Source organism: Sylvia atricapilla, chromosome 3, assembly GCF_009819655.1.
Source record: "Sylvia atricapilla isolate bSylAtr1 chromosome 3, bSylAtr1.pri, whole genome shotgun sequence".
Classification (NCBI taxonomy): Eukaryota; Metazoa; Chordata; class Aves; order Passeriformes; family Sylviidae; genus Sylvia; species Sylvia atricapilla.
The window spans coordinates 62,180,773-62,207,634 of record NC_089142.1 but is presented as its reverse complement, the minus strand read 5'-3'; the positions used below and the strand labels follow the sequence as shown (position 1 = coordinate 62,207,634).

Sequence of the window (26,862 nt, the reverse complement as noted above, 5' to 3'; positions counted from 1 at the left end):
GTACGCGGGGCGCGCCCCCTCGGCCCCGACCGCAGCCGGGGTCCGGCCCCAAACCCCGGGCCGGCGGTGCCCCCGCCCGGCCGCGCTCCCGGCCCCAGCACGGCGGGACGGGCGGCCCGAGCGGGGCCACAATCGCCCCTTTGGGGAAGCTGAACTTTAATTTGCGGGAATAAGTATGGTTCTAATCGTGGTTGGGTTTGATGGTGGCACGGCGGAGCGTGCTTTGCCGTCACCTGACATCATGTGAATGAATCAGTACAACAGCAAAACGAATAGCCTTTGGGTCGAAGCGCTCAGCTCCGTCTGGCGCCTTCTGCAGCAGCGGAATACAGATAAAGGCAGTGAAACAAATGAACTGGCAAGTGCTAGACAAATTAACGTTTATGTAAAGTTAGAAAAACAATAATGTGTTGTAAGACATTATTTTGTTAGAGAGCTACTGCACCCTTCTCATAGGCAAATTTTCACCTTTAAAACAAGTAGAATAAAATAAATATTTTGGATAACGAAAAGGAGCAAGTAGACTTCCAACAATAACACTGTTAATTTTTGTTTTTATGTTGAATGAACCCTCTTGATTTTGCAGCTCAGGCCGCCAACAGTAATTGGACAATTCCACACTCTTTTTTTTGGCTCAATTCGAATGTTTTTCCTTGGTGTTTTGGGCTTTGCTGTTTATGGAAATGAGGCCTTGCATTTCAGCTGTGACCCAGACAAGAGAGAGGTTAATCTTTTCTGTTACAACCAGTTCAGACCTATAACTCCTCAGGTAATTCTTTTTTCTCTTATTTTTTTCATGGTAAAAATCCAATGCAAAGAAAGTAAACTGCAAAACTTAAAACATGATTGTTCCATATAAGTACTAACTGACTAGGCTAATTATCACTAGGGTTTGTTTTTTTTTTTTTCATTAATATTTTCCTTTAAATATCCCTTTATCTGTGACTAAATATGGAGCTGTGCTTCCTGTCCTTCAAAATAGTCCTCGTGTTTAAGAACCAAACTAAACTTTTCAAATAAAAAAAAACTGTGTTTTACCTTTTTTTTTAAGTTTTTATAGATTTGATATATATTAAAAACAGATCTTCAAAATGTTCCCCTATGCATGTGTTTTAGCTGTTCCAAAGCAATTGTAAATGATCTGACAGCTACATTTCTGCTACATTTTAGGTATTCTGGGCATTACAGCTGGTGATTGTACTGGTACCCGGAGCCTTTTTTCATCTTTATGCTGCTTGTAAGAGCATCAAACAGGAAGATATTCTCCAAAAGTCATCCTACACTGGTTTTTATATCTTCTCTGTTTTCTTAAGGATTGTCCTTGAAGTTGTGGCATTTTGGCTTCAGATTCAGCTCTTTGGTTTCAAAGTGAACGCAATCTACATGTGCAATGTGGGGGCACTTGAAAAAAAGTTTAACATTACCAGGTGCATGGTGCCAGAGCACTTTGAAAAGACAATCTTTCTTATTGCAATGTACACATTTACTGTGATTACAGTGATCTTGTGTGTTGCTGAAATTTTTGAGATCTCATGTAGAAGGCTAGGTTTCTTGAAAACTCAGTGATGTCAACCACTTGCACTCATTTACTGCTCTGTCCACCTGCAGTTTTGTAACAGTAATTTCAAATCACACCAAAAAACATCTCCTGTCCTCTATGCAGTGCTGCAGAAGAGAGCCACTCTCGTGATTACTGAGGCAGAATAGTCACTTGACATAAACTCCTCATCTAAAAACTTGCACACTGAGAGAATAGTCTTTGTTTCCATGTCAGGGTCAAAGGCACTAAGATCTCCAAGAGCAATATATTTTCATGACCTGCAGCCTAGGGTAGTTCTGCCTCCAGAGGAGTGTCTGTGAGTGAGGAGAAGGTTATTTACAAACATACTTCTATTCGCAGCTTTTCTGAACACATGCCGTCAGAAATAATAAGGTCATTGCCCTTCTAGAAAAAATTATTGCAGATTTCTTACATGTTCTTATGGCTTGAGAATGGAACAATAATAGTGGATGCTCTCTGGGTACCAGAAAGCATTTGAGCATCTTCCCATGAAGTGCCACTGAGATGCAACCTGCATCTCAGCCCCCAGGGGCAGAGACTCCTGGTTAGGCTGTGGTGACAACATATCCGTGGATACCACCTTACTTTGCAGAGGCTCAGCTACTGTCACCTGCTGCCTCAGAATTCCCTCTTAAAAGTGAAAGAGTAGTATGGTATTCTTTGTGCTGACTGCAACACCTCATTATGTTTTGGCTCACCGTGTAGAAGATTTTTAACAATTTAGCATGATCACATTTTGAAGGAGGGAAAGGGCTGCTTAACAGTTTTGCATAAGCAGCTCAAAAGTGTCAAAATAAAATCTTAGAGAAAAGCTTTTCCTAGGCCCAATTATGATTTGATTTCAATGTGTTTTGCTTGTGTGTGACTGTAGAATTGGGCCCACAGAATCTTCTGCTGTTTGTGTCACATCTATTTCTTGCTCTGACCAAAGCTGCTAGAATAACAGTGAAAAAAGAACTCTGCATATTAAAATTATTCTATTCAGTAAGTATATTTGGTCAAGTTAGGTCTCAAACTTTATAAAGGCATCAGATCCTTTTGTGTGCAGCAGCTTCTTCTTAAGGGCTAATAAACATACTAAATTTAGAAGTGATTTCCTTGTGCTGAAGTGAGATAAAGGAAATAAATCAGATTTCAGAATCAGAAAGAAAGAAGGAGGTAGTTTCCTGTATAAAATATCTACAAATAGCAATAATAGCAATCAGTCCTTTTCCATTTGTTTTTCAAGCATAAAAAGCTGAGATCCTGATAACAGAATTCGGGTCATTTAGAAAATTCTGGAAAAATTCTTACCAAATGTTTTACCATCAAATGTTAGCTAATAAGTCCCAAACATAGGTGAATTATCACAGCCTTGTAATTCTCATCCCAAAAAGTAAACCTGCTAAATAATTGGAATAGCAATTTTTAGGTGTCTTGGATTTGATTGAATCTGGACTGTTTAAAACAAAGTGGGCTACAACTAGATGTGTGATTTTTTTAATATGCTGATCAAGAACAAGACGATATATTTCAATATATTTTCTATATTAAAGTATTAATATTATGTTTCCCTATGGAAATAAGTTATACATTGTCTTAAATAAATGTCCAGTCAAAGCTATCAATTTATGCAATATTAAACTAGTTATTTGATATTTGCAAGCATTGCAAGTGAAATAAAAATCACCGTGCTCACTTCTTGTTTGCATAACATGCCATGTTCTTTGGTTGATACATGTTTAGTTTTTCACTGTATATGTCAATATCCATCTGGAATTATTCTTTCCAATTTGTAATCTCAGGTTAAAAAAATTATAAAAACATAGAATACATAGAACTACTAGGAAGAAGAATTTACTTTCATGTGCTAGGTACAGTTGTTACCAATGTTACACAAATCCCACTTCATCAGTTATTTGTATAATAATAGTTATTTGTATAGTAATAAAATAACTTAATCACAACCTTGTCAGTATTTTCCCTGGTGCTTAATATGTTATTCTTCTGCTTGCTGTTCTTCTGTAAATTTCCAAACACTTCAGAAGGGACAGAAGAGTGCCAAGACCTCCAAGCCCACAGGACTTCTTTAAGTCCTTGTTACCATCAAGACCCTTGAAGAAGAAGTACTGGCATGGGACTGCCTGAGGATCCCTGGAGTGCTTTAGGAGCTGGGTTACCCACCATCATGGCCTTTCTCTTTGTGATCAAATTCTGGAACATATTAAAAATTTTCCTTCTTCCAAATCAGCTACACCACCAATTATTTTTTTCTGCATTTCCTGGAATTAAAATTGTCAAATTCCTCAGTCTTTCATTAAAAAAAAAAAAAAATCATTTTAGTGCAAATGTTTCTGTGCCTGATTCTGCCGTTACTTTCTGGAACATGTTGATGGAGATATTACGTTCATGTAAAGAAATCATTTCCCCATGGATGTCAACACTTCTCTTTCCTATATTTGCCATTTGTTTTCCTGGCGCTCGTATTCTCAAGTGTCTCTAAACTTTTCTTTTGCTCAGTCTTCCAAACTCTCACCATTTTCATCCTCATTTACATTGTTTTCTATCAGCTTCCTTCCACCCTTACTCCCTCTGAGACTGATATGCCTCATGCATTTCTTAGCATTGAGCTTATTTTTGCTCAGCAAATACTTGCTTAGCAAGTATTTGAGATAATCATGAAGGCTTTTTTTTTTTTTTCCTTTTTACGATTAGGAAAGGAATTCTATCATATACTTGGGGATTCTTTGATTCAATTCTATTTCTTTACACAGTGAACATGAAGTCCTGTCTCCCAGAACACTGAGGAAGCATTTTTGTTGCTTACATCAGGTTCACACTGTAAGTGCTTCTTTGACTTTTTCATTGTTTTCCACCATACTCTAGCCACCTAATTTTCACAGATAGCACTCAAAGCAATCCCCAGCTCATGTGTTTGTAGTCAGTTTTGTCTATAGTCAGACATCATGACCATTTTAGTTCTCATTTAACAAAGAGCTGTAATTGTGATGTGATTGCATTTACATCAAAGGTATAGCTGCTCTGGGCCAGCCAGCTTCTAGTAAAGCACCACAGCATCCCACACAGTCCATCCACCACTCCTTGTTCTGTTCCTTTCATGGATTTCTCTCTTCTGTTTAGACATCATTTCCCCTCTGTTCCCTTTTTGGCACACTCCCACGTCAGCAATGAGACAATGCAGCCACCTTTCTTTCCCTGTGCCTCCCTCCAACACACACCTTTCTTTATGCCCTGGAGCATTGACATTCTCCTCTTTTGCAAACAGACACTCTGAGATCATGAAGAGGTTTGGCAAAAGGGCTACCTAAAAGAAATTTAGAAGTAGCTTTAACTATGCCATTGGAATGACGTAATATGCACTAAAATAAAGTTTATTGCAATAACTTGTGAGATCCATTTGAAGCTATTTTGCTGCAACAGTACACATTTCTTTCACTGTTCTTATCCCCTCTCTGCAAAAGCAGAAGTCTCTGGCGGCTCCTCTAAGAAAAAGTTATCTGGGAAGTGGTGATCCTACGAGATGCATGTTCCAGGGCTGACAGAGTTTCTGACAGCTGCCAGGAGCAGCCCAGTCCTATTAGCCAGGCCATGGTAGTATTGCAAAATGTGGAATATGTTAAATTTTCTTAAGAAAGGATTTTCTTTGATGTTTAATCTTCGAATACTTTCAAGTTTAATCAAAAACGAGGGAGATTTAATCCATGAAAACAGACAGCAGCTAACAAGCAGGCCCTAACTGATGTCCAAGTGTTAGAAAAACAAATCACTTGGGAGTGGAATTGCCTTGTTTACCAGGTTTAAATTGTTTGCCAGGTTTAGAGCTTGACATTTTTCATTCATCTCAGACCCTGGGGGAGGCTAACAAAGCTTAGGAAGAAGGATGCCCAGTGATAGCTGACACAAGGAATGCAGAATTTACAGGCCACAGGGCCATTTTACAGAACTCACAAAATAAATAAGAAATTAATAAGGCAACTCAGCAACTGTGCTGCAGTCAGCTCCAGCTGGGAAAAAGGTAATTCTGGCAGGGGGAGATCCTGGCCACCAGCTCACGGACCAGTGACCCAAGAAAACCAGTGACTCACATGAGAAAGACTAAACATGCTCGGTAATTAGCGTAAGAAGCAAGAGAGTCATTAACTAAACAGAAGACAGAAAACTAAATAGTAAGAGAACTATACAACCTGTAGCCTTTGTTTGCTAAAATGTATAAATAGTAAAGTGTTGACAGTTGGGGTGCTTGATTTATGAAATACCCCCAAATACCCAGGCTCGCATAACTCTGAAATGAATAATCAGTGTTTCTCCTGAGTGCGTATTTATTGGCTTGTTGCATACCAGGTAACTGATCTGATTTCTGCAGACAAAAGTATTTGGGGATGAAGGGCAGAGGCCCAGAAGGCACAGCTCAGGCCCCAAGGGCCTCACGGACCTCGGTAAGCTTTGGCACAGCCCAAGGAGCAGAAGTTGCGATGTCCCTCCGGAGGCCAGGTCTGCACAGCCTTGGGCTGGCGGGCCAAAGGCGGGGAGGGCGTCACTGCTCAGCCGGGGCCAGGGAGCAGCCCCGACCGCCGCGAAGCCTGCAGCCCTTCCTCACGGCTGCTGTGGGACGTGTTTCAAGCACTGAGGGAACACGCCGGTGGCGTCTGAGGCTGTAGGTTCCCGCAGACCAAGACATGGAGGAACGGACGGACAGCCCCACCCGCCCGCTCCTGGCCAGCAGGGGGCGCTCCCCGCGCCCGCCCGCCCACGGCGCCCGAGCCGGAAGCGGAAGCGGCGCGCGCCAGCCCCGGGAGCGAGAGCCGCGCGCCGCCGCCCGCGCCATGGCGGCCACAGCGCTGCCCCCGCTGCCGCCGCAGCTCAAGAGCATCCAGCACCATCTGCGGACCGCGCAGGAGCTGGACAAACGCGAGCCCGTGGTGGCGTACTACTGTGAGTGAGGAGGCGGCCGTGGCGCCGTCCCGCCGGGCCCGGCCCGGCCGCTGCTGCTGCACCGGGCGGAGCGCTCCTCCCCGGGCTGCCCGTGGGGTGCGCGGAGACGCGGGGGGAAGCCCCACCTCTGGGCGGTGCGGGGTGGTCGCGGTGTGCCTTGGCTGCGGCCCCACCCGCCTGTCCTCTGCTCGGGGTGGCGGAACTGAAGCCTCTTGGCAATGGTGGTGCTCGTTCCGGCAGCCTGACCGCCTGCTGGTGTAAAGTGGCCCTGATCGGACTGTCCTAAAAAGTGGGGCGAAAAATAACATTCAAGAACCTTTTCAGAGTAAGAAAAGACCTCAAAAGGCCTCCCTTCTCTCCTGTGTAGTCCTGAATAAATACTTCGAGTTTGAGAATCTTTAGTGCTGATAGAAGCTTTAGTTTTCGGTGAGGCTTTTGTCGCTTTCTTGGGGTTCTCAAAAGGGAGTGAGTGGTTTGCGCTATTTTTTGCTTCTTTCACTGAAGTGAACGCAGCAAAACCTTACTGTAAAACTTGCAAGTTAGTACGTAGATTTTTCAAGCTGATGTGGCTTCTAAGCTAATGATTTTCAGCATGGACTGTGTGCCTTTCTAAAAGGCTTTGCATGGTGAATTAAGAAATGCGAGCTCTCTGTTAGTCTTAAATTCCTGTTACAGTTCAGTTAAGCCACACTTGTAAACGCCTAAGACTAGAAGGTCACCAGAAGTGTATGTTTATGTTGTTGGCAGCCCACCCTTAAAGGGAAGGAAGATGGGTCATCACAGCATTGGTATTTTTATTGAGATAAGAGGTCATTCGAGAGGTTTAGTTGCTTGTCTTCAGGAAGAATGAAATAAAAAAAATAGATGTAGAACTGTTGTTTTTTTTTCTTCATAAGGTGATCTTAATTTAGAAGAATGATTCGTGAAATTCAGGTTTCAGATAGGTCTGAAGAAACTGTCATCTGAGTGACAGAGGAATAATTTTACTTTTTCTGTGTTACACAGGAATAGTGTGCTAACGTGGAAAAGTGCAGCCAGGAAGGTGAAGTAGCCACATATTAAAACACTGGAAGTTCTCGGTAGTACTCACTCTTTATTTACTAGAAAAACACAGGCCAAGTGACGCTGTGTGTGGCAGGAAGCACCAGCTAGGTCAAGTTACACTGGGTTTTGTTTGTTTGATTTTCTTTATTTATTTATTTGGATTTTTTTTCTGTGAGATGTAAGCCCTGTCTGTCTATATAAGAAAAAGACATGCATTAGTGTGGGTGATAAAATACAAGTCTGTTTTAAACCAGAAGTGATTTAGTGCATGTTCTTTGTCTTTTGCATTCTGAACCTTACATCTTAGTGTAGAGGGGAAAAAAAAGCCTGTGTTGGATAATTACCATTTTCTGTAATGTAGTTTGCCTTGTCTGTCCTAAGTAGTCTGAATTTTTTTTTTTATTTGCATACTTCAACACATCTGGTTCATTAGTGAATATAGCAAAGACTATATTCTAGAGGTATCTGTTCCATTACAGTATTACGTAAAGTAGAAAGCACTGACGCCTCTTTTTCAAGTTAGGTCTTGCTCAGATCCTTTGTGTTTTTTGAGTACACAAAGGAGAAGAATTTGTTTTCACCAGTGTTCCACTTATGACACTTATTTCCTCCTGTGGTGGATGAGTTTGTCTCAATTGATGAGAACGCAGCTTGTCTCAATTGTTGAGAACGCAGCTTGTCTCAATTGTTGATGAGCAACACTCCTGCTCCAGAGTGTTGGGGTTTCTTTCTTCATGTAGTTCTGGTTTTGAAGCAAAAGTTAGGTTTATGAACCATTAATTTTTTAACATCATGAACTTGGAATAATTACGTGGAATCCTAAAGTATTAATTATTAATATTGCTACTGTCAAAAAATGTGCTACAAATAATAAAAGCTTTACTGAAAAGGTTTTTAGAAGTGTAGGGCAGGGGATACAAAAAATTCAGGATTCCTTTCGGATAATGTTTTGAAACCAATGCAGATTTATGTAGGGTTAAAGCAATGCTTCTCATTAGATGTTGCACTGGAAAAAGTGAGCATCTCTCTGTGGAGCCTTTGAAATTGTTTTCAGAGGAGCTCTGTACATTTTATGTAATATGTTGTATGGAAGGAACACAACACAAGAGTGAGGAAAACTATGTGTGTGCTAGATTGTGTGGTGTTCTCTGCACTGGCAGAGAGGCTCCACCAGCCTCATCTGCAGGCACATGCCTGGCACCCTGCACGTCCCAGGAGCAGGGGGCTGGTGAGGCACAGCACAGTGCACCCTGTATTGAAAGGCTGTGTTCCTTCACAAAGCTGCTTACACAGCCTCTCTGTGAGAGGGATCATTGGTTAGCTCCTGGATGTAACTATCAGTCTGAGCAGGGATGTGTTTATGGCTTTGGAATGTTGCCGTTAGTGGTTCATACCCAGAAAAAAGCTTTGGTCACAATATTATTAATGTTACCATGGCACAGTAGTTTGCAGTTTGGGCATATGTATGCTCGGTTTTTATTTCTGTTAATTTTAATTCAGTTGCACTTTTAAATGTCTAATAATAGCTGTGACAGAAATTAATTTTGGGATTGAAAGTGAGTGAACTTTGGCAAGTTGTGTTTGCAGCATAAAATGTTGCTTTCTATACCTCAGCAATAAAATTTTCAGATAAAGTGCTTACTGCTCTTGTTAATGTTTTTGTCTTTCATCATAAGTGCTGTAGGTGTATCCTTAAAGCTGGGAATTTATATGGCAGTTACATGATTTATTTGCATACACCATTTTATTTTCTCTTGTGTGTAGCGTATTTTAGCATTAAGCTCACATAAATCAGTAATGCCACCTAAAGAAAATGCTGTAATGTTTCTCTGGCCTCTCGTTCCCAACCCTAGAGTGCTTTAGAAGCAAATGTTGATGTAATTGTACAGTGAAAGACAAAAATAAGCTATTTTTCAGCCAGGCCAATTCACTGCTGCTTAAACAGCTGTGTTCCTGCACAGGCAATGAAAAGGAGTGAGACACTGGCTTGGGACAAAGGCAGGACTCCTGCTTTTTTGGTATTGCTGGCATATGTTGATTTACAGAACCTGTAATTTAATTAACATTAATCTGTTTTACACAATATAAATAGCTACGGCAGGGATTGTTTGTCTTTTTCAACTGCCACATAATTTTCCACATAAAAAATAAAATGTTGAGCACTGATGTTCTTGTACATTGTAACACAGCACTTTTTGTTGTGGTATTTCCACATTGCAAAAATTAACAAACCTATTTATTGCTGATAATCCTATGTAATCCGTACAAAACCTACATTCTTAACCTCTTTTTTAGGTATTCAGATTCAAAGCAGAATATGATCTGTATGTTGTGTGTATACTGTTACCTTTTTAGCCCTGTCCATTGTTAGTAGATGGACATAATTGATTGAAGTAATTAAAATATTTTTTCCTGACAGTGTGCACCATAAATTAATATGGTTGTAACATTTCTTCTACCCAGAGCACAGACTGTAGAGAAATAAAGAGACCAGGTTTACTTTTTTAAATTTTTAGTAGTACATGAGCTCACAAAATACAGCTTTTGAAGAGATTAGACACTTAGTGGTTAATATGAGTGTCCAGCACTCTGGTAATCTACCACCTTATTTTAAAATACTTTCCTCCCCATATGATACTTTTTTTACTTTTGTATTATTTGTTAATCATAGTCATTAAGTATATAGCTATTTCAGGTTCAGTAAAGGTCAGTTTATTCAGCAGGTATAATGGAATACCTAAAAAATATGCTACATTGGTTGCCTAGGAAAGGGCAAATATGTAATTGGTAGTCAATAAAATAACTTTTTAAGTGAAAATCCTACTTGAGTCTAATGGTTTGACTACTTTGAGGTTAGTTTGCAGACACAAAGAGGCAGGCTCTGTTAAAAAAGATCTCTGGCCTGTAATAACTGAAGAAATCGTATCTCCAACTGTGGCATAGGCAGTTGGATTGATGAGGGTTTTTTTTTAAAGAAATTGCAAGGTTTGAGAGGTGACTGTATCTTCCAGAAGCTTCAAGTTTGGAGTTAAAAGCAATATTTTCCTTATGTCTGTTGTTTCAGCCTTCCAGTGGCATTGTTTATCTGTTTGCAAAGATGAGTGGTACATTGGACTGGATATTGATGTTTTAATTCAAAAGTATTGAGAGATTGCCAGTTGCCAGAAAAGGACTGATGTTTCATGAACAGTGTTTGGATAGTCAATGAATTAATGTGAGAAATTATGATTCTAGTAACTTTCAAAAAGCAAAGTGTGGTGATTTTTACTTTACAGTCTACTAAACATCAGAAAACAATCATGTAAGATCAGTAGATATGATCTGTATAAGAGAGGCATGGGAAAAATCTTCAATTTTTAATTCCTGACATGGAAAAGCATCAGAGAAACACTTCCAAAGGATCATAGTCTTGTATTAATATTGGTGGTTTTGTGAGATCCAGTGGGAGAGAAAAGCAAAAGAGACAATTTTTATTCCACAACTAGTTGACAACCTCTTGAACCAAAAGTCATTCAGCTTTTAACAGAAATATCCATTTGTTAAATGTGACTGGCTTGTCACTTTCAAGTGTAGTCAGACACCTGTGAAACAAGCTTCTCTCTGCATACAAATTATAAGAATACTAATTTTAGTATTGTTGTTATTATTGCAAAAAAAATACACTGTGAAGTTCATGGCCTGGCTAAGAATTTGGGAAATAGAATTACTGTGCACTTTTACAACTGAAGTACTGTTATTTTTTACCAATTCTTATCCTTTACCAATACAATTAATCCTTCTTAATAAGAAGGACTAATAAGGGTCATATATTTTAATTAAGCTTTTAAATTATTCAGGTTTTGTATTGTATCTTGATGCATTCTGAATGATTAATTTAGAAGATGCATGTAATTAAGAAGTGTTAATATAATTAAAAGTAACTGGTGTTTGGAGAAATTCAGCATGTACTTAGTGACTTCATTTATACTGGGACATTGTGGAATTGAAATGCCTAAAAAATGTGCTTGTAGAATTCTATATCTAATATGATCAAAGCCCCGAGCTTTCCAGTTTAAATAATCCTCTTTTGTACTAGTTTTATATAGTCCATTTTTAAAAGTACATTTTCCATATTCTCCTGTTGTTGGTGGCAGAAAACTATTTAGTGGGCTACCAATACAACTAATGTTTTAAAGGCTTTTATTAGAGCTTGCATACAGAAGAATAGATTTCATCTGTTCCTTACTCAGGGTAAGTTAATATGTTTATATCAGATATTTAAGTAAATACCAATTTCATTCAATTTCATTTCAATTTAACCAAGTTCTGTGAGACTTGTTTATATTCTGCTATGAGTATAAGCCAAAGTTTTTCTCTATATTTTTCTCTTTGCTTTCTTTTTTTTTTTTTTTTTTTTTTTTTTTTTTTTTTTTTCTTTTTTTTTTTTTTCAGTTTTCAGTCCGTTTTGCTCTGATTATTTCAAAGATTTTTAACTGGGGAATACTGCTCTTGAAACTGCTTTGTCTGTGGAGACAGAAAAACTGAAAAAGTGGTAGGAATAACAAAGATAATTGTATAAACCCTACAATCCTCAAAGCAGATTGTGGGTAGTGGCAAAAATTAAGATTATATTAACTGTTGTGCATTTGCTTTGATTACATAGGTAATATTTTTAAATAATCTAATCTGACAGAGACAGGAATGAGAACATATAGAACAAGTGTACTTCAGAGGTTGAAGCCTTTTCTGAGTTACATGTGTTTGTATAAAACTCCTAAATTTCACTTGGATGGTGTAAATAAGGTGCATTTTTTTTCCACCATATAATACACAATTTTTTGGTATATATTTCTTTAACTTGAACCTCTGGAGGTAGAATTGACAACTGTCTTTTCCTGCCTGAGATTTGCTGCTGCCTTTGAAGAAGGGATGCGTCAACATTCTGATTTGCAGAATCACAAAACTATTGAGGTTGGAGGGCTTTGTCCATCACCTCGTGCAATGCCCTGCTCAGAGGAATGTCACTGGGGCAGTTTTTGAACATCCCCAAGGATGATGACTCCATGACTGCTGGGAGCAACCTGTTCCAGTGTGTGATTACTCAGACAGTAGAAGATTCTTCTTGTGTTTAAATGGGATTTCTTGTATTTTATTTTGAGCCCATTGCCTCTCGTCCTGTCACTGGACACCACTGAGAAGGGTCTGGCTTTGTCTTCACTCCCCACTGCCCTCTCTTCTTGTCAGGTATTCACACACGTTGATAAGACCCTCTGATCCTTTGCTTTGCGAAACTTAAACAGTCTGAGCTCTCTGCATCTCCTGGTGTGACAGATTTCCCTCGCCTTTCATCAGCTTTGTGTTCCTTCCCATGTCTCTCATGCTGGGAGCCCAGGGCTGCAGGTGTGGCACGGCCGTGCTGAGTGGAACGGAAAGATCACTGGCCTTCACCTGTTGGCAGCACTTCTCTTAGTTCGGCTGTGGATGCTGGTAGCCAGTAAGGTCAGGAGTACACTTTGGAAGCTTATCTCATCTAGGGTGCTTTGGTTCACTTCACAGAATAGTTTAAAGACATTAAATAGGCTTCTTCCAGTTTAAACTAAGCAAGAGGGTGTTTCAGATTTATGTTCTAATCGCTAAAAGCTGTTTTATCCTCATAACTTCACCACAACTAATCTAGAGTAGCTGCCTTCTCTTTTTGCAATCAAGAGATCTCAACTGCTGTAAATCCTATGCTGAATGTAGTTTTTCTGTTTTAATTGGAAGTATTTTATTTTCTTTATTTAGCTGTAGAGAGAAGCTTTAAAAAATACGGGTAGTTTAAATATTGTAGAAAAGCTTAGAAGCTTATGAGTTGTACATATGACACTTTCTCATATTTAACAGGACTCAAAATAAGTCCTTAAACCAGACTGAAGTGTGGTAGTGTAAAATACAGTAATTTCCTGTGATTCATAGGTATTACTGTGTTATTTGGTTTTGTCATCTAATCTTAATAGTTACCAGTCATGTTTATCATTGGAAATTTTGTTTTGCATATTAGGTTGTCTATGAGTTACTATTATTATTATTTCTATTATTAGTGAATTGTAAGGGGGCTTACTGTAACTTTCAGAAGTTCTAAGAGGCAATTGAGACAATTTTGACTTAATAAAATTTGTGTGGCATGTAACGCACTATACTGTTATCCACTAATTTTCTTCAGTAAGATTTAGAAGACTATAAAAAAATTTGAGAGGACAAGAAGGTCATGATGCTATCCTCTTGAGTTTCTTAATTATATTTTCGTAGTCCTCATTCCTCCCACTTTTGCATTGTTTTTTTTTCTTACATATGCCCCTAATTAATTTTACTTGAAAATAAATATTTGAAAATAATTTGGTTTTGCTGGAATGTTTTTTATTTTCAGTTTATGGTGCCAGCCCAATGTCATGTCTTTTGCAGTTTCCTTCGGTATCATGTAATGAAGAGGCAGTGTAAGGCCTTCCAAGTTTGTTTGTCAGTACGTTAAATCTATTTTTAAAAGTCTTTGAATTCAGACAGCTTCGACTTAGCTGTGTAGAAATATATTTATGACCTATGTACAAAAATTACATGATTGGAATATGACACATTAATGTACATGAAAGCAAGAATAATGGCTTTTCATATGAAAATGTTTCCAGTAGTTTTGGATTTGAGTAGAATCTAATTTAATGTCTTTGTGCCCTTTATTTCCCACATTTGTATTCCAGCTGTTGGCTTCCTGTGCCGAGCATTTAACAAACATTTTTCTGTCAGTGGTTTGACAAAGGGATGTAGAATATGAATGAGTAATAAATTACAGCCTGGTAAAGCTTTCATCCCTTAATCAGAACAAAATATTGCTAAAATTTATTGCAGTGTTATTTGTTACTATTTTATGTCAGTTTCTTAATAACAAATGTCAAAAATATTTCAGTTGCTAATAATATATTTTTCTATGCTAGAGAGTTAAATACACACAGGGAAAAAGAAGTACAATCTTTTAATCTTGTTAGACCAGGAAAAAGAAAGATGGATAGTGGGACAGAATTTAGAAGATAGAAAATCAACCTATTGTGCATGCTTGCTGGCTGGAGCTTTTGTCCTCCGGTATTTTTTACTTGGCAGAAAGTTAGTTTAAAATGGGAGTGAGGGGAGTTTCAGTTGTTATCCAAACATAAATCTGGAGTAACTTACTGTGTATGAGGAATGAATGTCTGGCACATACTAGAGACAAAATACTTGCTCTGAAATTGTGCTGTGTATTAGCGAAGGAAAAATAACATGGTATTATGTGACATAAATAAAGGCAGAGAAGTTTCTGTAAAGCTCACTGTATAATTCCAGCCAGCACACCCACACTTAGTATTTACTGAACAAAGATTAAGGGCAGCAAATCAAGATGTATATTTTGTAGTTGTCTTGGCAAAACATTTTTTTGTGAGAATGATTACTTGCCAAGTCTTTATGAATTTAAAGATAAATGTCCTGTCTACAAACTGAGAGCAAACTCTGAGTTAATAATTGGCAAAACAGTTGTGTCTTTGTGTGTAAAATTACAAGTGACTTAAGCTCTACTTCTAATGTTATTTAATATTTTAACATTAGCTCTGTAGCCTCCTTTACCTCCTTAGTGCTTTACTTTCTGCACATGCTATACTACTTTGTTGGCTGCATTAAAGTCTTTTTTGCTACTTGGTTTGAATAAAGAGGAAGAAAAAATAGTTGTATCAATTATAAAACTCAGTGCATGAAACAAAAAGGAAGAATATATTCATTTACCAGAATCTTAATCATGTTAGATCTTAATCATAAATAGTGAAGGAAGATAAGAAGTACAGGTCAGTTGATTCCAAGATTGTCTATATTCTTCATATCCATTTAGGCTTTAAAACTTGAAAATTTTTGCAGCTACAATGTATAGGTTTAGTTGTCTTTTTATATCAACATTTTCTGAAGCTTGGCTGTTCACAGAGGATTTTTTTATCAGAAGTTCCTAAACAAATGCCTCCTGTAAAAACTGAGTTCTTTAGTTTTAACAGTGTGTCACTGGTCATTAGGGACATGCACTTTAAGCATTTTGTTTGAAGTGAAAACCAAAATGATTTTGATGTAAAATGGCCTTTCAAGTGTGGTATTCTATAAGGTAAAACAATGCATTTGTAATACATAACACTATGAGGATTTCTTTTATGGCGTCTGTACTGTTGAGGAGATTACTTTCCACTTATTAGAAATTGAACCACTTCCATTAAAACAAAGGTTTTGTGACTTACCAAGCATAGTAATAATACTGTCCATTGCTTTTGCAATATTACAGAAACCAGAACAGCTGTATTTAATGGAATGTAAATAATTTGTTTTCTTTTAGGAAAAGGAGGAACTGGGGCAACTGAACTCATGTCACTGTTGACTTTCTTACCAGAGATGTTGGAGGTGGTAAACTTTTGACCTCTTGCTTATGAGTAATTTGCTACTGAGATTACCAGCATGAACAAGAACGTCCATGTCAACATAAATGTGAAGGACAGTTCTTCAACCATTAATTACCAGTTAAAATTTGACTGATGATATTAACACAGGAGAGGTATTTTTTGCTCTTGCTGCTGAAAATTTAGTAATGAATGCATTTGCCCATTTGCTGTATGTTAGGCAGGAAAAGGACATTAATGGATTTCCTTCACTAGGTGAAAACATATTTTTCATTCTAATCATGTGTCTTTACAATAAGTAATACTTGTGTGATCAAGCACACACAAAAGATGCAAGAGAACACCTTAACTGCAAAAGTGGTGGTATCAAAACCAACCCAGTCTTACAGATAGCCTTCTTATAGATTACTTGTGACATTTCAAAATTAGAGCAGAGAGGATAATAGAAGATGCAGATGTGGAAGAACTTGCATTTGGAAATAATTTTTCTTACCTTAGGAATATGATATAGAAATACTCAGAAATAGAGAAAGTATAACTAGTAGGTGCTTTTTCCTGTTGGCAGCAGTAAGGCAAAGGATTGCTTACTGCTTTCAGACTCACTCTCATATTGCTCTTCGTACAGATAATTTCAAAAGCAAAATTTTAAAACGTTAAAAGGTTATTATATGTATTTAAGTATTGTCTTTAAAGATAAAAAACAACTTATATCCTTCCCTTCCTATTTTGTTTCTGTCCCTTGAAATCTCTACTTCTTTCAGTTTTTCAGCAGTTTCACCTTCTGTTTCCTTGGTAAATTTAATGATAGTGGTTTTCAATTCCAAAGCCTTACTTTTGACTAGAGCAGCACTGAGTAAAGCAGTAAGTGTACCTAAACATACTTAACAACATTCTGTGTGTCACTGATTAGATTCAAACTGCTAGAGTGCACTTCTCTTCTGTTTCTTCAGTTCATCAACTGAACCTAATGTTTGTGGAGATTTTGACTGATTTTGTCTGGTTTGCATTTCCTGACCCAAGGGTTGCCTCATCTTTCATTGCAATTAGGTTTTATCAATAGTATCTGAGCCAAGACTACCTTTTGGCACTGAATGCTACTGGGTAGTGATACTCCATCCATAGTTTTCATAGACAATGTGCTCTTTCTCAATCACCACTTACTTGAGAAAAAAGGAACAGGTTTTTGCCTTTATCTGAACAACTGCCTCATCATAGGCCTGTCTCTGGACAGGTTAGTCCTTCTTTCAAACATATAAATGTACGTTAAGGAGTGAGCATGCAAAAATTCCAGATTTCAGAAGCTTTTAAAGATCACAGTAGACTCTCTGGTTAGGGTAACTTAAGTGTGCCTTGAGCTTTTGCTAGTTAATAAGATCTTTCAAGAAATCTTAACAATTTCTATAGGCAGTGATAGAAATTGAGACTTTGTGGCTGCATGTGACAACTGCTGTGGTCAGTTGTGTGGTACAGAGGTGTAATTTCTGTGACAGGTGGAACATATTTAATCTTATCTCAGGTGACATTAACAGTCTGTCTCTAGGATGTCTCTGTTCCTAGTATCTTAGAGTTGCTGCTGTGAGAGCACCCTCACAGCACCCTTTCTTGACAGTCTGTGCTTTGGATAATAGTACTTGGAACTTTGGTCCTAGAATCTTTTGTTAGGATGAAGGTGGTGGTGTGGAAGACTGCTTGAGGTCACCCACAGTGTAAACTTATATATGGACAAGAAAAACATGTTTTTTGTTTCTGTAACTGTTGTTCTCTGACGTGTGATTTCTGTGTGTTCAAGAGTTGTTCTGTATTTGTTCATTGGAGTGCCTGAAGGAGCACTCAGTTTTCTCAGCTGCTAAAATCCTAAGAGAGGAAAGGGCTGTTTTTTCAAGGCTTTATACAAAGCATAGAGATGTCTCAGTCCTGTAAATACACTGCTTTGGAGATTAGTGAAGAAAAATTTATCTGGCTTTCATGATTTAAATGGATGTATTTGCAGTGAGAAGGAGAAAACCCACATTCAGGTAACACAAGAGTAACAGTTGCAATGTAGAAGATCTTTTAAATTTTAAACTGATTAAGGTTAAAGACATTTGTTAGATCCATTTATATGGAAACAGAGTTCTTTTTATGTAAATGAGTTATGGACGAGATCTGAAGATGCATACTTCAGCAAGTAAGGTAAATTTATATCCCATAATGACCACATGTATTTTGAATTTGTTCACCCTAATGCATACTAGTCTAAAATTAATTTATTTTCCTCTGAAAATATTTGATCATGGCATCCATCAAAAAGAAATAAGTGATATAGATAGCTCATAGGTTTAGCAACCTTATGTTAATTCTTAAGTTTTATCTTGTTAAATTATACCATGAAATGGGTTCAGGGGAGCTTAAAATTAAATAATGTACTTAAAAATCAATTTAATTGATTTGGAGCAAATTAGCTCCTTCTCATGTGATGATGATATTTAAATTGATGATTACTTTTAATATTAATTTTAGTGCATTACATGCAATTCTCTATATCTTTCTGTGTTTGAATTTCTTTGAAATCTAATTTCAGCTTTACATGTGTAACTGTTTTATAATGTTTAACATTAACATGTCAGCATCGTGAAGATAAATTAGGTGGGCTTAAGAGTCCCTATCAGTAATTAGCTTAATAGTAATGTTGGCACTTGATGAAACCTACATAGCAATTCTTCCATTTGTCATGGTCAAGTATTATTGTTCTTAATCTTTATTACTACTTTGTTATTATTACTCCAGTTTTCTTCAGGACTTTCACTTGGTTGTTCTTTACTGAAAACTTGAATATGAAGATGCTAAATCCTTTTATACATTGTTATAGTAAAAGTAAAAAGGCATTGGAAAGCAGAAGTATTGTATTTTTTAGGGAGAATGTCTTTAAATGATTGGGCAACCCAACAGCTTTAACATTCAAAAATAAGTGAGCTTTGCACACCCTAATAAGGAATGTGTGCTTAGTCTGATTGGAACACTCAGTTATATATGGAATAGGAAATACTATGTTAAAATCCAGAAAAATTAGTTAAATTACAATGCTCACCTGCAGAAACGACATGAATTTTGTAGAAACATATATCATTTTATTAGATAAATTGCTGATAGATGGAAAAGGCAGACAAACTTTTTGAGTATATGTTTTCTTCTGCAGCAAGCATCAGGATAAGTGCAATGTGATAACAATTGTGTTATATTCATGTTCACTGAGGTGATTTGAAGAGAAAAGGTTCTCTGTAGTGTATGAAGGGAGGAACAAGATGCTAAAGCAGTGAAGCAGGTTAGGATTCCTGCAGAACTGTGTCCTGCAAGAAGGAGGACGTGGGGTATTCCATAATAACTACCGGATGATAATATTTGCTGGAGTTATAGCTTTTGATTCTTGAACTCTGCATATGAAAGTGTTTTATAGGACTCCCTTCAGAGTCAGAAGTGAGAGTTAGAACAGGTGTTTTGTGGAAAATGTTCTGCATTTGATTACTGAATGCTTCTGGCTATTTTCCCTTCTCGGTGTGTGTTAATCCTAGTAAATAATATCTGCTTGGATTTGTCCGCAGTTTCATGAAGCCTATAAAGTTCAGCCATGTGCAAATCTAAAACTCACAGATTTTTGGTAGTAAAAAGATAATTTTTAATCAGAAGATGTTAATAATTAATTTTCGAGATCCTATTAAAAACTGGCAACTCTACTTGAAGGGGAAGTTTGATAAAGTCTGTCTTATCTGATTTAAAGATCAGGTTTGTGTGAGTTGAGTGTTTTGATGTTATGTATGCATGCATGTACATGGAGGTAGTAGGTGGTTAGTACCATTTGTTCAAGTGTTTAAGGCTAACTGGCTCCTGCCATATGAAGCTCCATTTATATCCATACATTCTCTCAAGTCAGTTTGAAGTTCCTGTTTGGGTGAGTTGCAAGTGAGGGCGATGATAGTTTATGAAAGCACTTGATATTGCATAGTAGTGATATGGACAGCAGTTCAAAATGAGTAGGAATAGTCATTGGGGAAAAATAAAACATAAAACTCCCAAAAATATCTTCTAGTATTTCTGCAAGGCCAAACCTTACATTTCACTGTCACTGCTCGCTAGTACTGGAGTCAGTCTATGGTTAAATAATGAGTTTTGTCTTTCAGGTGTGTTGGGGGCGCATTGCTTTGTTTATGGGTTTTGCCTCAGATAATCACTTACAATGTTTTTTGTGTGTTTTGTATCATTTCAAGGTCGTTTGTATGCAATGCAGACAGGGATGAAGATTGATAGTAAAACCCCAGAATGCCGTAAATTTTTATCCAAACTTATGGATCAGTTGGAAGCTGTAAGTAGAATTTATTGCTTTTCTCAAAATTATCATGATACTAATTTAATTTTTACTTAAATTTATGGGAATACTGTCTCTTTGCTGCAGCTCTTCTGCATGCAAGCATACTGCTTGAACTTCAGTTGTATGTGAAAAATTGCAGAAGTATTGGAAGGAAATAAAGCCATATGTGTGCATGCGTGTACAAGCATAATTGAAATTTTGCCGTAAGATTTTGTGTAGACAGCATAAATTACAATGCTTTATTTATATATGTTCTCATGACAAATCCTAATTTATTATAGAGTTAATGCAGGTGGTCTAGAAGACTTTTTAAATTTATTTGGCTTTGATTCCTTGAAGTCTGTAGAGACTTCATTTTATTTTATTATTTTCACTGCTGTAGGACTTCATAGCCTAGTCTTTGGATGCTTTTTAAATCTCTAACCTAAATTATTGTATCCAGAGAGTTTTTAAAAATATTCTTTAAAAGATAAAGATACTTCGGATTGTATCCTGTGTTAGAGATTGGAGATTTTGTTTTATAAATTCTTGTAAGCACAGCGTAATCTGTGTGGGTAAGGGGTAGCTATGCCACACTCTTCTGAATGGACCTGATATTATTATAAAGCCTTAAATACAAGAAAGTTAGATGAAGCAAGGTAAAGTTGTGGTACAGATGGTCAGTTTAAGTTCCAGGAGCATTTATGTTCATAGCCTGTAGTTTTCAGTATTCTCAAAGGAAGAAGATTGTTGATTTTAAGATCTAAGTGCTCATTTGGAAGCAGAAAGTAATGTTGAAAAATGAAGCCCCAGTTCTTTTTTTGTTCAGTGTTGGTGATTCCATCCAAAGTCTATCAATGCCTGAAGAGTTTGTGTGAAGCTAGTACAACGGCCTTCAGTTATGAAAGATGGATCGCTCACCCACGGAAGTATTCAAGGCCAGGTTGGATAGATCCTGAGCAACCTCTTCTAGTGAATGGCATCCCTGCTCACAGCAGGGGAGCTGGAACTAAATGACCCTTAAGGGTCCTTCAAGGACCAATCCAAACCATTCTGTGATTCTTCAGGGAAAAAATGAAACATGAACCATTTTTCATCTTTTTTCATAAGTTGTGCTTCTTGCTTTTTTGATTCCTGATTTTTTGCAGTGGAGAATTCAGTGTACAGTGATTTCTTGGTGTGTTATTTCATTGGATTTTGAAATCTTTAATAGGACTGGGTTTTGTGTTCAAAGGGAGAGATATGGCAGGAGATGTGAGATTAAAACTCAGAAAGATTTTGCTCTTCATTTCCTTAGAATTTTTGGAATTTGCTGGATTACTTGTGGTACTGCAGCCGTTAATCTGCAGTGTTCAGTTACTCCTGTTTCAAAATTTAAAAGACCAAAAAAGCAGCAAAAATCCATAGTTTCACCTTTTGGTTGCTGGTAAGATTGTCTGTGTGACAGCTGGTGCACAGCTACTGAAGATTCGTCTATGTATCCGGGTAGTGGAAGGATGGAGAGGGCACTCCTAGTCGAGTCTAATAGAGAGTTTTGGGGTAGGAAATTTGGGTTTTTGGAAAAGTGGGAACCCCTGCTGTAATTTGGGAGCTGCTGATTCCAGTGTGCCCTTAACCACCAGGGGGCGCAGAGTGGTGCGGTTTAAGTTTTTGTAAGATTAAACCTAAATGCCTTGAGTTTTAGGGTGAAATTTTGTATCAGCGTTTGAAACATCAGTACTGCTGTATTGAATCGCAGATGGTATGAAGGATAATTTCAACAGGAAACAACTTGGTTAACTTTAATACATTTAGAGTGTATGTAACAGTGTCAGTTGTGTGTTTGAAATAATTGAGCATCAGATCAAGTATAGTAATCAGTTCTTTTCTGAGTGTGAGGTATACAGGAAGGCTAGAGAAATATATTTGTATATAAACAGTTTTCTTCCTGGGTTAGCTTCAGTGTTTGAGTGTTTCATTTGAACACACAAATTTTGGTACTTTCACAAGAAAATTACACTTTGTGAAACAAATACTATTTGAAAACCACATAAAGTTGTTTGATGAAAGCCTTTAAATTTAAAATTCTATGTGGAAAGCTTATATTTAACTACTGAAATCAAGTAACTTTTCTGGCAACATTCTGTGTCTTAGAAAGTTGGCAGCAATCTAAAAAATATGGAAATGCTGCCTGCATGATTAAATTTTCTTAGCACGCACAGTGAAAAATAACTCCCATTCAGAGATTGGTTTTAAATCTTTTGGCAAAATAAAGGCTGCAGGTTAGTATCATGCAGTTTTCCTGTTTTTGTTCTCTAAGGATAACCTGAGATTTCCTTATGTGCAAACAGTGAGCCTATTCAGAAGCTGTAAATCCACCTGTTGTAACTGTTAGAGGGTTGTTTGCTTTACTGATTTTTATTAGGAAACCTGAGGATTCTTGTACTCTGACATCTTTGAAAAGAGTTCTTTGAATTGAAGTACGCTGCTTGCACTGAAAATTCCAGTAAATCCATAGATCACTAGACTGGTCGAGGTAGGGCTCAGATACTTCAAAAGATGTAATGAACTGCAGTGAAATAACCTTACAAGAGAGAAGATACTCAATCACTCTGATCTACAGCACCTTTATAAAGCATGCATTACTTTACGAATTGAACTGTGTTGAATCCTGACACAGGCTTCGGAGTGTTAGGTCTTCTAGATACTAAGGGGAAAAATATCTGTTGCTGTTCATTTACAGCATTGTAGTTGTGTTTATTTTTAACTTCAGGGGAGAGGATGTTGGTGTGCTGGTGGTTTTTATAAGTCACCAACTATTATAATGTATAAACCACCAAATGCTTATAGTGTTACATGCATTTTGTGACTGAAGATTCAGAGCTACTTGTTTGTAATATTCCTCTCTCCAAAAGAATGTGCTGTCTCTTTCACCTGCTGCTTTTAGCATTTGTTATGTTAGAAGCTGTAGATTTGTAAACAAAGCATGAGTTGTTTCTTTTCCAATTGTACTTGGCTTTGTTTAAATCAGCAGGTTCTTTTTGTGTTTGCAGAATTGCTGAGGTCTAATAAAGTAATTAATGTATTTTTCCAACATTTTTCAGATGAAAAAGCAATTTGGTGATAATGAAGCAATTACTCAGGAAATTGTTGGTTCTGCTCATGTGGAGAATTATGCCTTGAAAATGTTTTTGTATGCAGACAATGAAGACAGAGCTGGGCAATTTCATAAGTAGGTGAAAATCTTTGTTTTTCTTATCTGAAGATACTGGTCAGGGAATGTGAATATCCAAACTCTCTTTAATTTGACTGGAAACAAGAATTGGGCTTTAATACATTCTTTTCTTCTCTGGAAAACTCAATTTGTTACTACTTTTAGGTCTCTAACTTCACACATTAACTGGTTTCCTCCTCCTAATGTTCCTTAGGGAGTTGCTTACCTGCTGCAAGCTTTCTAAAACCACAGGCTAATATTGTGCTTTATTTTATCAAGCATGTTATAGTTTTTATTGACCAGTGAGAGTAAAATAGTTGTGATGATCCATTATGTGATTGGGTTTACAGCAATTACTACTGCATGTTCATGTATTTTTCTAAGCTAATACAGGATTTCTGATGTTCTACACAAAACATTCCAAACCAGAAACTAAGCGCAGAACATGTAAGTTTTAAAAAATACTGAACTCAATATTGCTAGATTTAAATGCTGTGAAGCAGCTTCTGTAACATCAGACAGAAAAAAAAAAAAAAAAAAAAAAAGGCGGTTTGGCTTGAAATAAGCCAGCCAGTGTGGTTTAAGATTACAGCTCCTAAAATGTTATTCTGAGAGACTGACATTACCGAGTCAGCAAAATGCCTCTTTTTTTGTTTGTTTTCTTTTGCAGAAACATGATAAAGTCCTTTTATACTGCCAGCCTCCTGATAGATGTTCTAACGGTATTTGGGGAGCTCTCTGAAGAGGTAAGTGTCAGGCATGGATGAGTGTATTATCGATTGCTTTTCCAAGCACAGGCATTGCTTTTCTAAGTCATGAATGTGAATTTCAAAGAACACAGGTTATAATAGTGTAGCAAAATGCTTGTTAGTAAGCCATAAATTACCCTGCTAAGTATTTCAAATAGATGTAGATTAAATGCTAGACATAGGTTAGAAGATGCTTCATGACAAGTATCAGTTAGAAATTCAAAGTTTGATTTTTACTGTGGGACACATAACATTACATTGAGCAAGTGGGAATGCTTATAGAAGAAAAATTATACAAAGTTCCTAGCTTTGTCCACCTTCATTTTTTTCCATGTCCTGCTTGAAATTCACAGGCTTGACATCCTGTACGTAAATCCCCAATCTGGTAAGAGTGCCTAAAGTGCAGTCATACTTGCTCAGTTTAAAATGCAGTTTTTGTGGCTACTTCCACTTGTAAATATTGGAAAGAAGATAAAAGCATTGTCTTGATAGTGGTGCACTTCTTGAAGACTGTAGAATGTAAGTGTAGATATTAAAGATAGGTCTTATCCAAGAGAAATGCTTGGTGAAGAGTTCTTGCAAGATTCTCCATCCTCTGTAGCCTGCAACTCTACCAATCCAAAATTTTAATTTTGAGAGGCACAAGTAAGTTTGCTCTTTGATGTGTTCTCTTAGAACTGTTTGCTCTGCACCCTGACATCTTTTATTAGATCCAGTAATAACATTTCCTAGTGCCAGAGAGTGAAGGAACATTGAATTGGACTGGAAAAATCAATCTAGTCTGTAGGAATCCAGTGCACAGGACACTGCATTGATCAGTTGAGTCCTCAGAGTACATGAAGCAATCCTGCTTTGAAGACTGAAGAAGTGGTTGCAAATGTCAGTGCAGAATGCTGGCAGTGGTACATTTTCTACTGTGTGTTGGGGTTTTTTATTGTTGATGCTGAAAGGACAGAAATGTTTTGTAGTTGGAAAGAAGCAAAATTCTCTCATTTTGTTTAATTGGTAAACGCCAATGGTAAAAGAGAGTGTACAAGAAATACAGAACATATTTGCTCTTCTGTATAGCATCATTACGTTTCCATAGTTTCCTTATCCATTCTTATGTAAAGGGATGATGGGAAAAGTATGACTTGACTGTCTTAGACTTTTGCAGAAGTTTTTGTCAGCCTGAAATGCACTCAAGTCTGACACCTGGTTAGAGTGTGTGGTGACTATATTCAGACTACTTGCCTATTTTTTCAATAGTTAATTGAAATTACCTTCATATGTATGAACTATCAACCATTAAAAGGCATTTAAATCAACAGCAGAGGGCATAGAAAGCAGATATTTGGCACGTAGAATCAGAAAATGGGTGTTGAGCATAATATATATGTTTTTAAATTGCAAGTGATTGATTATTGGGTAGTATTAATGGATTTGTCACAGATGAAGAGTGGTTGTTCTATATCTCCATATTAGAGCTAGGCAAAAGGATTTTCTGGAAGGTGTGTTTTACAAGACACAGCTTAGATCAGAGCAGTAAGAAGCTTTGTGATGGTTCTTCTCATTTGCCTCAGTAGTAACATTCATCAATAGGGCAGTCTTCTGAAAAGGAAGAGCAGTGTGAGTTAAGAGCAAACCAAAACCAGCAGCATTTCACTTCTCAGTTCTGGAATGATAAGCTTTGCAGTCAGGATGCAGGACAGACATCAAACACTTTGTTGCCTCCTCCTCTCTCCATCCAGCATCTTGGGCGTGGGGTTGGGAGTGCTTGGCCCCTCTCTAAATATGCTCTCCCAAGGGCCCCATCAGATGGCTGAGGACCTCAGCTGTGTCCCAGGGTGGGTGTGCTGGAGCTGTTTATCCAGCACAGGGCAGCCCTGGCCTCTCCTCACAGACACCATTCCTGCCATGCTGAGGTGCCGGCACCAGGGATGGGCATGTGATACAGCAGCCAGTAAATAACCACCATATTAGAATGACGAGATGTACAGGCACTTACATACAGCATAATCATCTTCCTAAAAGTAGCACACTCTGGGTGTGTGTTTTCTGCATTTTATGGCTTCTAGAATGCTTGTTAAAATGAAGGAATTTAATTGATTATTGATACAGAGTTTAACCAAAGGCCATGTTTTCCAATTGCACTTTTCCTTTTCAAGGTAGAGTGAATGCAGTTGAATAAATATGTCATCAGGATAGGCTTTTTTTCTGGAGAACATCTTGTTTTCAAAAATGAAGACCAGATCTTTCTCCTGGATTGCATGAGCATCCTGGGTAATATAATGTATTAAATATGAGCAAAGGAGCTTGCTGGAGATACCTTTTGTATTGTGTCTCTCTGCCCTGTTCTAGATGACGGTGCAACAGGCTTTGTGAAGTACAGTATTGAATTTTAGTTTAATAATTTCTTAGAAATTTTGGATTTAATTTCCAAATTTTTTTATTTTTATTTTTTTAAATTAAAATAAATTTTTAAAATTTTGATGTTGGTATAAAGCGTGCTATCCCAACCTGCATTGTTTATTTGGGCAAATTATTCCACTCATCCTTCCCACATTTCTCATCTGTTTATATTCAGCCTTGTTCCTTGATTTATATTACCTCATAGCTGTCAGAACTGGTTGTTTCCCATACAACTTTTCACAAAGCAGTTGATTTGCATA

The 26,862-nt window shown here is 37.4% G+C and overlaps 2 protein-coding genes across 2 annotated transcripts in view; both read left to right on the top strand.

The window, feature by feature from the left end:
* The window catches only part of VTA1 (vesicle trafficking 1), a 113,301-nt gene that overhangs the window by 67,966 nt on the left and 18,473 nt on the right, over positions 1-26,862 (top strand). The window contains 3 exon segments of the mRNA XM_066315574.1: positions 20,190-20,284; positions 23,353-23,480; positions 24,133-24,208. Coding sequence (XP_066171671.1) covers positions 20,190-20,284; positions 23,353-23,480; positions 24,133-24,208 — 299 coding nt within the window.
* GJE1 (gap junction protein epsilon 1) lies at positions 558-2,367 on the top strand. Its single transcript, XM_066314347.1, is given in 3 exon segments — positions 558-575; positions 578-769; positions 1,171-2,367. Coding segments are annotated over 3 exon segments (606 nt in total). The 3' UTR covers positions 1,567-2,367.